The sequence below is a fragment of the Oculina patagonica genome, chromosome 3 (assembly GCF_052425735.1).
Source record: "Oculina patagonica isolate OP01 chromosome 3, crgOcupat, whole genome shotgun sequence".
Lineage (NCBI taxonomy): Eukaryota > Metazoa > Cnidaria > Anthozoa > Scleractinia > Oculinidae > Oculina > Oculina patagonica.
In genome coordinates this window covers 4,133,333-4,146,993 of record NC_135760.1, presented here as the reverse complement: position 1 = coordinate 4,146,993, position 13,661 = coordinate 4,133,333, and the positions used below count along the sequence as shown (strand labels likewise).

Sequence of the window (13,661 nt, the reverse complement as noted above, 5' to 3'; positions counted from 1 at the left end):
GCATTTTTTTAGTGTTTTCTAATGCATCCTAGACCGGAGAGCCTATTCACAGGCTAATGCTTCCCCATTGTGTAAATTAATACATGCATGACTCTGACTCCGATTTTGTAAAAACTTTCAACACCCGTGCAAGTCTCGGTGTCCGATTTTTAAACAAGGGACTCGGTGTCGCATCTACAAATCAATGTCGATTATACTTATTTCGTAGTATGTTAAACGCCTAAACAAAAAGAACTTAAATGAAAAGAAATCATAACCGTGACGGTGATTGGATGGTGTGTTCTTAACTTTTTCTTCTTTTCTCCAAAGTTTCAGTTTTGATTGAAAAGATATCTCAAACACCCGAGACAGTGTTCCCAAATATCTCAAAGTTCATCAAAAATGCTCTACTGTGCGTCGAATTTCTATTCTGTTCGGGGGTGTTGAGGCAATGCATTACTTAAAATGTTCTTTGACAATTTCCAAATTATCATAATTACATGTACCTTTCGCTTGTGCATTTTTTTTTCCTGGGCCTCACGTTTAAGTTGCCTTGGCCAAATTACGTTGAATCGTGTGTGATAGGAAGGGCAAATTCTAGTCTCTCTCTCTCACTTTGGAAGCGGTGTTCGCTATCGCAGCGAAATGTGTTTCATGGCTTCAGGGCGTTTTAAGAAGCGGTGATAAACCTGCATAAATTATGGCTAAAGGAGAATTGGTTATGCATGCTTGATCCCTTTTGAATAGTTCCAAGTTTTCCGTTCGTAATCTGTCTTATTTGTCCTAAGGCCTAACCCTTATAAAACACACCTCCTTTTCCTATTCAAAAGAAATCAAGCGTAACTAACTCTTCTTTAGCTGTAATTTATGCAGGTTTTTCACCGCTTTCAAAAACGCCCTGAAGTCGTCATGAACCACATGCGAAAAATCGAAACCGCTTCCAACGTGAGAGAACGATCGAACACTAGCACATTCAACGTTATTTGGCCAGGGCAACCTAAACATCAGAGCCAGGAGAAAAAGAGACTTCACAAGGGAAAGGTAATTTGGAAATTGTTATCGTTACGATTTCTTTTAAATTATCTTGACGAATTTCAATGAGGTAAAGAAGCGAGTGGCACAAATGTCGCTGGACAAATCGTCATGCGAACAGAACAGAAACAGAAACATTGAAAACAACACCATTTCTAGCGAAGGGATGCTCAAAATTGTGATCAGGACAAGCACAAAACGACACACACAAGCGCAGTGCTTTTGAAATTCTGATAAAGATTGCGTGCCAAGAGAAATAAAGGCCTCTCTTCGCTGGTGCTAATCTCTTTGGGGGACTCTGGCCCCGGCCAATATGAAAGAAACGTGGATGATAGTTGTCTCAATAAGGACAGTAAACTTTGAGTTTTCGATAAGCATTGGCATCCTTTTCGTATGGCACTCCCCCCAGAGGGAAGGAAGGACGCAGGAGCATATGTCATGCCTGCTCGCTATGTGAAGTAAGACCAAAAACAGTCACGAGCACAGGAAAGGACAAAGATTTGGGGGGGGGGGGGGGGTCTAATCCTACACAAGATTTTTGTTATGCTTATGCTTGTGCTTATTACACAAGCATATATATAGGAGCCAGGCTTTTAGACTCTCAATAAAGTCCTTCGTCTTATTAATGACATCTCGCGACTTCCTCGCCCACTCAGCTGCTTCGAGGCGTAAAGCTCGCTTCCAACGCTTATTAACCGGGCGGGGAGACTGGGCCGGCCCGGTTCATGAATCGCCCGGATTTTTTTCGTCGTAGTAGTAGTAGTAGTAGTAGTAGTAGTAGTAGTAGTAGTAGTAGTAGTAGTAGTAGTAGTAGTAGTAGTAGTAGTAGTAGTAGTAGTAGTAGTAGTAGTAGTCTTGTCGGTAAATCGTTCCAGACCCGCTCGGCCACTTTCTTGGCCAGGATTCAAATCACGCACCCTTGATGTTTACTCGGCAGAAGCTATTAAATCACTTCCCTATTTTAAATTTTATCTAATACCCTCAATTCTCTTAAGCGTGAAATATTTATTTTTGTGTTATTCAAGCGTTTGAGTACTGGTTTGCGAAACCGGTGATTTTTTTGACACGTCCAAGCAATAATTATAATTTTTTTTTTTGAAAACTGCTACGTCCGTCACGCAATGATTTTGCAGCAAGCTTCACGCATAACTGCTTTTAAAAAAAGGGCTGGTAGCCAGAGAATTTTTGAGCCGGAATACTTTGAAGATGCTCTCCATTTAATAGAAAAAATTGTATCCAATTTCATCCGTGTACAGTTGAGCCGGCAATGTCGCGTATCAGAGACGATTGAATGTTTGCACAGCGAAATAATTGTTCTTGATGTAAAAGCTTTACTTACACACTTCCCAAGACTTCAGTCAACAAAATGGTAATGTATAGTATTTCTACGAACTATGATGGTATTTGTGAAGGGATCCGCAAAGCCAGCAAGTAAAACAAATGGTCTGCAAAATGAAAATGAAATCTTGGCGCGGGTAATTTAATACATGTAATTAAATTCTACCACGGCATGCAAAATTTCACGTTTTTGAAATTTTCTAAATCTTTTTGCCTTTTAAAATGTTTCTTGACCCCATCTTGAATAAAATTTCATCTAAAACGTTTTCATGTTTCTTTTTTATTTTTTCACGTTTGTATTTAATAGTTGCCTTTTTAGGCTTTTGAAACGAACACGGCACCATGTTGATGTTTACATATTTGCGTTATTTGTCGTAGTAGTTCACTCGGCCGCTTTCTTGGCCAGGATTCAGATCCCGCACTTTTGATATTTACTCAGCAGGAGCAATTAAAATTTTATCTAATACCCCGATTTCTGTTAAACGTGAAAGATATATTTTTATGTTTTTATTCAAGCTTTCGACTCAAGCGAGTACTGGAGTCCGAAACCGGTGATTGTTTCGACAGGTCGCTGAGGTCGAAGCTTTTTTTACATCAGTCACGCAATGTTTTTGCAGCAAGCTCCTGCATTTAAAAACGGCTCCAGACTCTACTTTGAAGATGCTTTTCATTTAGCAAGAATTGTGTCCATTTTGTCTATTTCCATCCGTGTACAGTTGGGCCGACAAAGTCGTGTGTCACCCCGGGGGGGGGGGGGGTACTCAAAAAAAGTTTTATACGGGGAGGCTCCGCCCCAAGTTCTAACCCCTTACCCTTTTATATACCATTTTTGACAGAAATTGTACCCCTTTCGTATACCTTTAACTGAAAAAAGGTACCCCTTTCATATACCTAAGAGACATGGCGTTTACTTAAAATAGGACGTTTTCTTGTCATTTTTATGTAGCGCTTAATAAATTAAAATAATACAGCCAAATATTGCGTCTGTTCGAAATATTTTAATAAAAGGCCCTTTTAAATAGCCAAATGGCAGATTTCCATACCCTTTCATATACTTATTCAAACTCGTGAAATCCCTACCCTTTTATATACCTGAAGCCTGAAAAAGGTACCCCTTTCGGGCGGAGCCTCCCCGTATAGGCCATTATAGGGAGTACCCCCCCCCCGGGTGTGTCACAGACGAATTGAATGTTTACACAACAAAAGAACCTTATTTTGTTCTTGATGTAAAAACTTTACTTGCACACTTTTCAAGAACTCATAAAACAAAATGGAAATGCAAAGTAATAACATAATAATTTCTTCAAACTAGAATGAAATGTAAATCGGTAAAGCCATCGTGTGAAATAATAGACGGCAAAAATGAAAACTTGCCCTTCGGCGCGTATAATTAATTAAATTTTATCACGGCATCAGTATTTTCACGGCTTTTAAGGATTCAAAATTTTTAATGCAATTCAAATGTTTCTTCGTCTCATCTTGAATCTTTTTTTCACATTTAGTTGAGATTTTTAACAGCATCTGTTATCTAATACATGTGGTCTAATGCATGGCCTTTTTTAGTCTTTTTATTTTCTTTTGTAATTTTGTTTAGAAATTTTTCTGTTATTCTTGATATTTGACTCGTTTTATTCGTTTTTTTTATTATTATTTATGTTACTCGTTTTATTCGAGCAGGAGCCAATACTGTAATTTTCTGGTTACTTCGCTCTTTTTAGCGAGGAATATATAATATATATTTTTTGTTTTTCATTCAAGGGTTTTGAGTTTCAGTCGGAACCGAACGGCGATGGAGAAATGACCTGCAATGAATCACGCAATCAAGAACTTGCCTTTGGGTGACTGCTTCCCAAAGTTGACTTGAGGAGCTATCATGTTTGAAAGCTGAAAAGCTTTCTTATCTTGTTCTTATTCCCATTTTTTTGGTGTGGTACATTTTTAAAAATGTTTACATGTAAAAACACGTCTTAGTTTTTAACGAAATTTTTTGTTTGTTTCGGTCGGAGATCATTTGTACTGCCATTTAACTGGTTTGAGTTCATTTATTCAAGATTGCACACAAAACGTTTTCAATACCTAGGTTATTCAGTATTCGGAAGAAAAATAAAAATTTGAAAGCCTAAGCAGGAATTTGTCCAAGCATGGACAAGCAATCCACAGACTTGCGTGTTACTCAATATAAATTAAATGGTATTTTAAAAGTTTTTGCTGTACTTGTCTAATGAAGTAGTTAAACATCAACCGCCCGGTTTTAAGCATTAAGCTTTAGGCGTCTTGTTACGCTTAAAGTTGACCTGTGGCAAGTCAATCGGGCTTTAATCGATAAAGAAACAAAGGCGGCAGATTCAAATTAATCCTTTTCAAAAGGGATCAGGTATTAGTCAAGTCAACTTTAATTAAGCAGGGTGGCCCAATCAGCACTTGGCTGGTATCAACAGGGGCCCTGCGAAAATTATGACTACTAACTGCAAAAACGCCCTGAAGTCATGGAACACATCCAGTGCGAATGTTCGGGGAGATGGCGAACACCGCTTCCAAAGTAAGAAAACTGTTAAAAAATAGACTGCAGTTTTCACTTCTTTCTAAACACGATTCAATACAATTTGGTCTGGCCGATTTGAACGTGTGGAAAAGCTACTTGAATAAGACAACGGTATTTTGAATTTTTATGAGGATTTTAAGTAAATCGGTGCTTTGTCAAATTTCCAGACGTGGTACTAGGAAATGCATTCAAACTCTGTCAAAAACACGTGAGACGTCTTATCGATCTAAACGAGACCTAACGAGAAAACGGAGAAATAAAATCATAAAACCCCATGGTCATTAAAACCACATCATTCAAACACTGTCACGGCTATAAATTCTTTTGTGTTATTGAAGAATATTTAAAAGGCAGTGGCGTATTATCATTCAAACACCGTCACGGCTATAAATTCTTTTGTATTACTAATAAAGAATATTTAAAAGGCAGTGGCGTAATAAACATCTCTGAACAAACAGACAGTGAACCTTACAAAAGAAACAAACCCTGAAAACAGTCAACGATAGAGCCTGTTGATAAAAATTTGGGAGATTGTTGACTGTCAAAGCCTGTAGATTCACACCTTTGAGAAAAGCACAAGTGCAGAGATTTTCACTTGTGCACAAGCACGAAGCGACATCAAAATACTTTAGAAATTTGGATAAACACGTTGAATAATGAGTCACGCCAACCATCAAATCTTGTACTTTTTCTTGCATCACGCTGGTTCAAGCTCGAAATAAGCACAAGCACAATTAAGGAAAATTCTTTTTGTTGTAGTAATGTAATGTACCAGGCTTGATATTTTTGACTGTTGCAGATGCCCGTTATTACAACACTTAAAAGTACAATTATTTTCAGTGACCCCCTTTTACAGACCATTTTTTTGGCCACCCCCCGCCCCTTGTTGAAGCCATATTTTTTTTTTTTTTGAAAGGACCACCTCAAAGGAAAGGAGACCTTGATCAAGTACAGGTGTATTGGCCTTTTTCACCACTAGTTTTGCACCAAAAGCTGATCATGTTTTTTTCGGCTAGCACTCTCAGAATGCAGTCAATATTTGCTGAAGTGCAAACTGATGACGTCACAAGTGGGTGAATGACCAATGCTCCAAATCCCGAAAAATTCCGGATTTAGCATAATAAGGGTAAAGAATATTTATTAAGGGAGGGTGAGGTATTGTAAGCAAAGGAGCAGCTTGGCTAACGCTTAAAACACATTCCATGAGAAGAAGGATTTTGAACGCAATAGCATGTTGAACGAAATAAATGGGAAAGAAAAATACATATGTTCAAAAGAGAGCCCCAAACCAGGAGAATATGTATTTTATCGTTATCTAATTTCAGCTTATTTGACTACAAATTTATAACAGTTTTGTACCGTATCGTACATTTTCGAAATTCCACTGTTTCCATTTTTTTGTTAAATTAAAAATTCAACTGTTTGTAGGGTCATGGCAAGAAATGGATACAAGACGATCCCCAACGAGAGCGAGAAAGAAAACGTCAGCTTTGTGTCTCTTCTTTTCTTTCAATGGATGAACAGTGTCTTCAAGACAGGCAATGAGCGAGCTTTAGAGGAAAATGATTTTTTACCACTTTCAGAAGATAACTTTACCTGTACATTGACAGAGCAGCTACAAACAAAATGGAACAAGGAAAGAACAAAATGTAAAGGAAATGGCAAGAAGCCGAAACTTTGGAAAAGCGTCCTAAAGATGCTATCTGTTAAAGAAGGCATGATCATCATCTTCACAGGCGTTTTGCGTGTAGTCGCTGGCCTTCTTCAACCACTGTTTCTTGGATATTTGATTTCTTCACTAATATCAAGCCCTGAACCGCAGAAAAATTATTATCTCTATGGTTGTGCATTAGCTATGGGAGTCAGCGCTTTGATCTATGCATCACTTTTACTACACATGTGAACTGTATCAGAATTAGAAGCTCCCTAAAAGGTCTAGTTTACCTCAAGGTAAGTCCAAATGAACTTTAGATTCCCGGCCTAACATTTACCTCTTACCTCTACCCGCCAATGACGATATGACTGATAGACAGCCTTGCATTTATTACTATCAGAAAGTTTACGAATTTTTTTTTCCCTTCGAAAAATTCCTGTTTTAATTAATAGCATAGCTAGAAGAGCCGCGCAGTCTAATACAGTTAGTATACGTAAGCATGCATCATAATCTGAAAGTGTGAACAAATCGCTTTGCAAGAACTTTTTCTCGCGAAGTTCTTTTTTTTTTCAAGGACAATGCTATTTAACAACTGGTTTGTGCTTAAAGGAGAAGTTCACTCCAGAATGGCCATGTATTTTCTTTACGCCAATAAAAAGTTTATACAAAGATATGTTATTCACCAGAATTTCAGCCTCCAACGTGCACTATAACCCTATGAAATCTTCTTAAGGTGGCTCGATATAGTTTTTTCTGGGCCATACCTACAATTTTCAATTGGCCTTTAAACGATCTCCCCTGACTCGGATCGATATGAAAATTACACCATATATTGGTTTTAGATTGAAATTTGATTTAATATACTTTTTAAGGTAATTGATATTTCCATGGCAACGGTAAACAGAAAATCGCCAAATGAGTAAATCCTGATTTTTGCGTGAATCAGATTTACCGCTAAAAAACTAATATCAGCATCTTAAACTATGATGTACTGCAAATAAAATATTCAAGAATTAAAAGATTCTGTATGTTTGATTTCGAATAAATCGTAGTTTTTGCACAGCGATAATAAATGAGCCGAGAAACAAACACTACCTAGACGAAGTAATCTCAAAAAACGCCAAAATGTGTATTAAACTTATCTTTCGACGTCGTGAAAGTTTTGTCGAGTTTCCACAGCGCAATGCCGAGAATTTGTTTTTTTTCTTGCGACCACTCGTATTGTTATTTTTAAGTAATTTTCAGCACGCGTACTTGATTATGTAAACTATTTAGTCGCAAAGTTTTATTATCATTGATTCACTGGAACATTTTCAAATTAAACGATAAAGGAGGCCTTCGAATGGACGAAAAACTTGCGTTACAATTCACGGTTTATAAAATCGTGTTAAAATATTCAAATTAATGTGCACTACATTCCTTTGTGAGAAATACAAAAAGCTCCACCACGGGTAACAAAGCACAGAATGTAGTGCACATTAATTTGAATATTTTAGCATGATTTTATAAACCGTGAATTGTAACGCAAGATTTTCGTCGATTCGAAGGCCTCCTTTATCGTTTATTTTGAAAACGTTCCAGTAAATCAATGATAATAAAACTTTGCGATAAAAAAGTTTACATAATCAAGTACCCGTGCTGAAAGTCTAAAGAAAATCTATCGAGCCATTTTATAGATTTTTCAAAAAACGCTTAAAACTATAAAATTACTTAAAAATAACAATACGAGTGGTCGCAAGAAAAAAAACAAATTCTCGGCATTGCGCTGTGGAAACTCGACAAAACTTTCACGACGTCGAAAGATAAGTTTAATACACATTTTGCCGTTTTTTGAGATTACTTCGTCTACGCAGCGTTTGTGTTTTGGCTCATTTATTATCGCTATGCAAAAACTACGATTTGAAACATTTTTGCGATTTATTGGAAATCAAACATACAGAATCTTTTAATTCTTGAATATTTTATCAGGTTTTACTGATTTGGCGGTTTTCTGTTTATCGTTGCCATGGAAATATCGATTACCTTAAAATATATATTAAAGTAAACTTCAATTTAAAAGCAATATATGGTATAATTTTCATATCGATCCGAGTCAGGGAAGATCGTTTAAAGGCCAATTTTCAAATTGTAGGTATGGCCTATAAAAAACTGTATCGAGGCACCTTAAAACTCGACAACTGAACGCCGCCATCTTGGAGCTGGTAATGTATGCGTGACGTCAAAGAGCTCAGCCTGAAGTTTGGCGGGAAAATTTAAATAATCGAAACTCCTTGTTTTTTTTCGTAGTGGCTTTTGTTTGTCAAAATACCTGTTTGTGCATTTCCATTTTGCTCAAACAGAGCTCAAAGAAATACAGAAAACAAGGAGTTTCAACTATTTAAATTTCCCGCCAAACTTCAGGCTGAGCTCTTTGACGTCACGCATACATTACCAGCTCCAAGATGGCGGCGTTTAGTTGTCGAGTTTTGGTAAAGAATTCTTAGGGTTATAGCACACGTTGGATGCTGAAATTTTGGTGAATAACATATCTTTGTAAAAACTTTTTATTGGCGTAAAGAAAATAAATGGCCATTCTGGAGTGAACTTCTCCTTTAAGTGTGCACCGTTCGAGTTTTGGTACACGCAGAAAATTTGAAAAGCGCGAAAGAATTGCCTCGATCAACATAACTAAACTCTAGCTTATAAAGTGCTTCCTAAAAATGTCTCTTACTAAAAAATAAGGAGGGGACTCACTATTTTTTCTGTGCAACTTTTTTTTTTTTTTACTGTTTTGCTGTGTTCTGCAAAAAAGCAATATTAATATACAAGAGATAGTCTTAAAATTATTCAAATTATTAGTCCTACTTGCTTGCTACTTGCTGGCAGCGAACGAAACGTAATCCATTTTGACATGTGCTCTGCGCGCCAAATCTATTTTGGCCTCACGCGTCGCGTTCACATAAACAACTTAGGGTCCGAATGAACCCTTTAGCGCTTCGCTCTAACAAAACACTGTGCTCTCTTAGAGAGAACTAAAACTCTATTTGAAACGAACGACTCGGAGCAAGTCAAAAGGAGATGCTTTATGCTACGGAAACCGGGATAAGCTCCGGTCTGATGGGCCACTAGGTTCGTGCAGACTTTACAATTAAACCTGCGATAACGCGTTTGAAAAAAGAACGCTTCGCTTGGCGCTTGGCGGCTTAAAACTGTGTTAGACTCGTGCTCATGCTTACTTCGTGCAAGCAAGTACAAATTGAAATTTCGTGTTGTTTTTTTCTTTCAGACGCTTGACATCAGCAAGCATGTGCTGTCAAAGTTTACAACAGGTCAAGTGATTGACCTGGTATCAAACGATGTTCAGCGACTAGACGAAACAACTGTGAAGTGTTTTGTCACGGCAGCTTTTACTCCTTTTGTACTCGTGGTAATAATGGCTTTGCTTCTGGTTTTTGTTGGCTGGCAGGCTGTTATGGGAATAACTTTCTTCGTTTTTGTTGTTCCTTATTTTGTCGTGCTATCTTATCTTGGTGGTAAACTGCGCAAGCGCACAGCTGCAGAATCCGACCGGCGCATCTCCTTAATGAACGAAGTGGTTTCTGGGATTCGCGCCATCAAAACGCATGCGTGGGAAGATGAATACAGAAAAAAGATAAAAAATGCACGAAGGTAGGATGAAATATATCGTAGCTACATTTTACCGACAATACATATACCCTGATTCAAGACGTTTTCTTCTCTTTTTTTCTTTTTAATTAATATATTGCCATAATTTATATTAGAGCAAAAAAATGTTTTTGGAAACCCCAGACGGTCTGATGATGAGTAAGAGCTTTGTAAGGGATGTGAAAAGTCGCAAAATTTTCAAACCAGTTTAATTTTTAGTTTTCATTGTATCATTTTACTTAGCCAGGTAATCTGTAGCTGACACAAGAAGTAATGAAAATCAAACTGGTTTTAAACGAACCAAACTCGGATTTCGAGTTAGTCTCGTTTGCCAATCAGAATAATCGGAGAGAAATCAAAAATCGCTAGCTCCCATGGTCTTTCCAAAATGGCGGACACCGTTAGGAGTCCTTGCGAATCTTTGAACAGGAAAACCCTTTACATGTGTTGAATTTTATCATCTATTAGCCGGTTAATTTACAGGGAGAGAACAGTGGACTTGAGTAGGATGAGTGAATAAAGGAGTGAAAATAGTGAATACAGTCGAAGCTACACTCTCGTAAGCGGACAGCTCTACTTACGGTCGCCTTGTCTGAAACCCCGTTTTAACCCCGGGGGGGGGGGGGAACTCCCTATAATGGCCTATACGGGGGGCTCCGCCCGAAGGGGTATCTTTTTCAGGCTTCAGGTAACAAAAGGGTAGGGATACGAGTTTAGGTATATGAAAGGTGTGGAAATCTGTCATTTAGGTTTTTAAAACGGCCTTTTATTAAAATATTTCGAAAGACGCAATTTATGGCTGTATTGTCCACGCACGTCTTCAGGTTTAGGGGTACCTTTTTTCGTTAGGTCACGAAGGGGTACAATTTCTTCAAAATGGTATATAAAAGGGTAAGGGGTTAGAATTCGGGGCGGGCCTCCCCGTAAATTTTGGAGTCCCCCCCCCCCCGGGGTTTTAACTCCCATACAAACTCTGTATTTTTACATTCTCGTAAGTGGACATTACCGTAAGCGGCCAAGGACACTTTCAGAGATTACGACTTAGACTTTTTCTTTGTCTTTAAGCTCCCGTAAGCGGACAGTCCAAAGAAAATCCTATTAACAACCTCTGTATCTTGTTTTTATAATTAAAATCAACTTCACATCGCCTCTCGTCACAATGATTTTACAGTAATTACAGTACCATATTTCAGTGTTTGTTTTGTCGTCATCCACGTCCGACCGGTTATTTTAGCTGGGCAAGCTCCCGTAAGCGGCCATCTTTTCCCTACACCTCTAGTGGCCACTTACGAGAACCATTCTCGTAAGCGGCCAGCTCCAGTAACGGACATTTTTTTCGCGTCCCAAGGGTGTCCGTTTACGAGAGCTTCGACTGTTGTTTATCTATTTTTTATTTTGTTTTACGAGAACTTGCAGAAAGTACTACTTTTCTTTGAAGAAATAAATCCCATGTTGTTGCCTAAAAGCTTCCTTTAAAAACTCTTTATTTGTCTGCAGAGATGAAATCAACATCATTCGTAAGAAGAGTGCCGTTCTGTCTGGAGTTGCCGGGTTAGAGTACGCTTCAACACCAATTGCGGCCCTAGTGTCAGTCATTACTCTTCTTCTAACTGGTCAGCCCCTCACACCTGTTAATGTTTTTATGCTGCTTTCTTTTATCACTATAGCAAGAGAATTCACTTTTTTAAACCTGGCTAATGGATTGCTGACAACATACGAAGCTTATGCCTCGCTCAGCCGTATAGAAACAATTTTTATTTTTAGAAAATCTCAGTGATCAGTCTACAGAAGATAAACCCAACATGAAAAGCAGCTCAGAAAAACTAAAGAGCAGTCTTACAGACCATCACGAAAAAAAGGAGGTAGCTGTGGCTGATAAGCCAGTAAACAATTTGGACACGCCGGCCACTTTATGTGTGTCGGGTATGACGTATAAACAAATCAAGCGAGAAGATGAATTCATTCTGCAAGATATCGAATTTACCACACCGCCAGGAACTTTGACCGTTATCACCGGACCAGTGGGCAGTGGAAAATCTACTCTTTTATCAGCTATCGCCGGCGAAATCTCCGACACAAGTGGAACCATAACCTGCCAAGAAAGCCTTGTTTACGTGCCTCAGATAGCTTGGGTATTTTCTGGAACAATAAGAGACAATATTTTGTTTGGACAGCCATACGATGAACTCAAGTACACAAGGATTACCGAAGCATGTGCCCTAACGGAAGACATCCAGCAGTTTCCCGACAATGACCAAACGATTGTGGGAGAACGCGGTGTTGTTTTAAGTGGTGGTCAGCAGGCTAGAGTAAGCTTAGCACGGGCAGTCTATGCCGATGCAGACATTTACTTATTAGACGACCCTCTAAGTGCTGTGGACTTCAAAGTTGGTCAGCATATCTTTGATAAATGCATCAAAGACCTACTGGGCGATAAAACCCGAGTATTAACCACCCATCAAGAACAGCACATGAAAGAAGCCGATGAAGTGATTGTGCTGTATAAGGGTCGCGTTTTAGGAAAAGGAAGTTTTAATGAGTTGCAAGAACAAGGCTTTCTAAATACAACTATTGACCGGTTCTATAAGAAAGTTCTGACAGACAACAAGGCAGATAAAGACTTTTCTGGGGAGGTTGAAGAGGAAAACGAAATTGCTGATAGAGGTAAAATAGTGGCATCAACCAAGCAATACAAAGGCCTGGACATATCTCAAGAAGATCGCTCAATCGGGGTGGTGTCCTCTAAGCTATACTGGAACTACTTCAGAAGTGGGATGCATCCGTTGGCAATCTTTGCTGTATTTTGCTTGTGTCTCATTGCTCAAGGTAAGGCGGCCGTCAACTGTTCTGATGTCGAGATTGCCTGCGAACCATTAAGAAGAACGACAGAAGCTTAAAGGCTCCACAATTATAAAGAAATGCTAAAAGCAACTGACAGTATTTTTCCAATCCCATATTTTCCTGCTACGTACGTTTGGGCTGGTTCGTAATCGTTTCCGGTATTCCCCTCTTTGATATTCTCTCGCAGCTCCACCGATAATGTTGAACAAATTGAGATCGCTGTGACGTAAAAATATTGTAAAAAGTTTCTTTTGCTGACTAGACAGAATTATACGTAAAAAGGCAAAGGCTTTTGTCCGAAAATATTTAAGTTATGAGCCTCAAACAGTCAGTTATATGGAATTTAACATTTTTTACCTGGCCAAAGCAACAAATTTTAACGTCATTTAGATCGGTCGCATCCTCGGAGAGGCAAGGGCGCTAGGTTTACCTCGTGTATCCCCGACTAACCGTTGCATGGGTTTCCGAGAATGGATCGGTCTCTGTTAACTGATAAAACCTTAACTGGCATATAGTGAATGTTTTTTGGACCTCACCATTGGGCGAGCTGTAATAGAATATCAAAGACGGGAAGGTCTAAACAATTTGCAACCTCGGAGACCCAGGGGCAGTTACCCAGGGCGAAACGAA

General features: G+C 38.6%; 2 protein-coding genes across 2 annotated transcripts; both read left to right on the top strand.

The window, feature by feature from the left end:
* The first annotated feature begins 894 nt into the window (after nucleotides 1–894).
* Nucleotides 895–10,322, top strand: LOC144646154 (ATP-binding cassette sub-family C member 4-like). Its single transcript, XM_078505689.1, has 3 exons — nucleotides 895–1,020; nucleotides 5,908–6,017; nucleotides 9,811–10,322. The coding sequence occupies exons 2-3, from the start codon at nucleotides 5,976–5,978 to the stop codon at nucleotides 10,195–10,197; spliced, it is 429 nt and encodes a 142-aa protein (XP_078361815.1). The 5' UTR covers nucleotides 895–1,020; nucleotides 5,908–5,975; the 3' UTR covers nucleotides 10,198–10,322.
* LOC144645952 (ATP-binding cassette sub-family C member 4-like) lies at nucleotides 10,062–13,087 on the top strand. Its single transcript, XM_078505464.1, has 2 exons — nucleotides 10,062–10,193; nucleotides 11,688–13,087. Exon 2 carries the CDS (start codon nucleotides 11,993–11,995, stop codon nucleotides 13,085–13,087), a length of 1,095 nt encoding a protein of 364 aa, XP_078361590.1. The 5' UTR covers nucleotides 10,062–10,193; nucleotides 11,688–11,992.
* The last annotated feature ends 574 nt before the right edge of the window (nucleotides 13,088–13,661 follow it).

What these genes read in the sequence shown, in the direction of transcription:
- LOC144646154 (XM_078505689.1), top strand. Translation starts at nt 5,976, where the DNA reads ATGCTCCAAATCCCGAAAAATTCCGGATTTAGCATAATAAGG. An exon ending in CCGGATTTAGCATAATAAGG is followed by an intron (nt 6,018 to 9,810) that starts GTAAAGAATATT and finishes TTTTTCTTTCAG; the next exon opens with ACGCTTGACATCAGCAAGCA.
- LOC144645952 (XM_078505464.1), top strand. Translation starts at nt 11,993, where the DNA reads ATGAAAAGCAGCTCAGAAAAACTAAAGAGCAGTCTTACAGACCATCAC.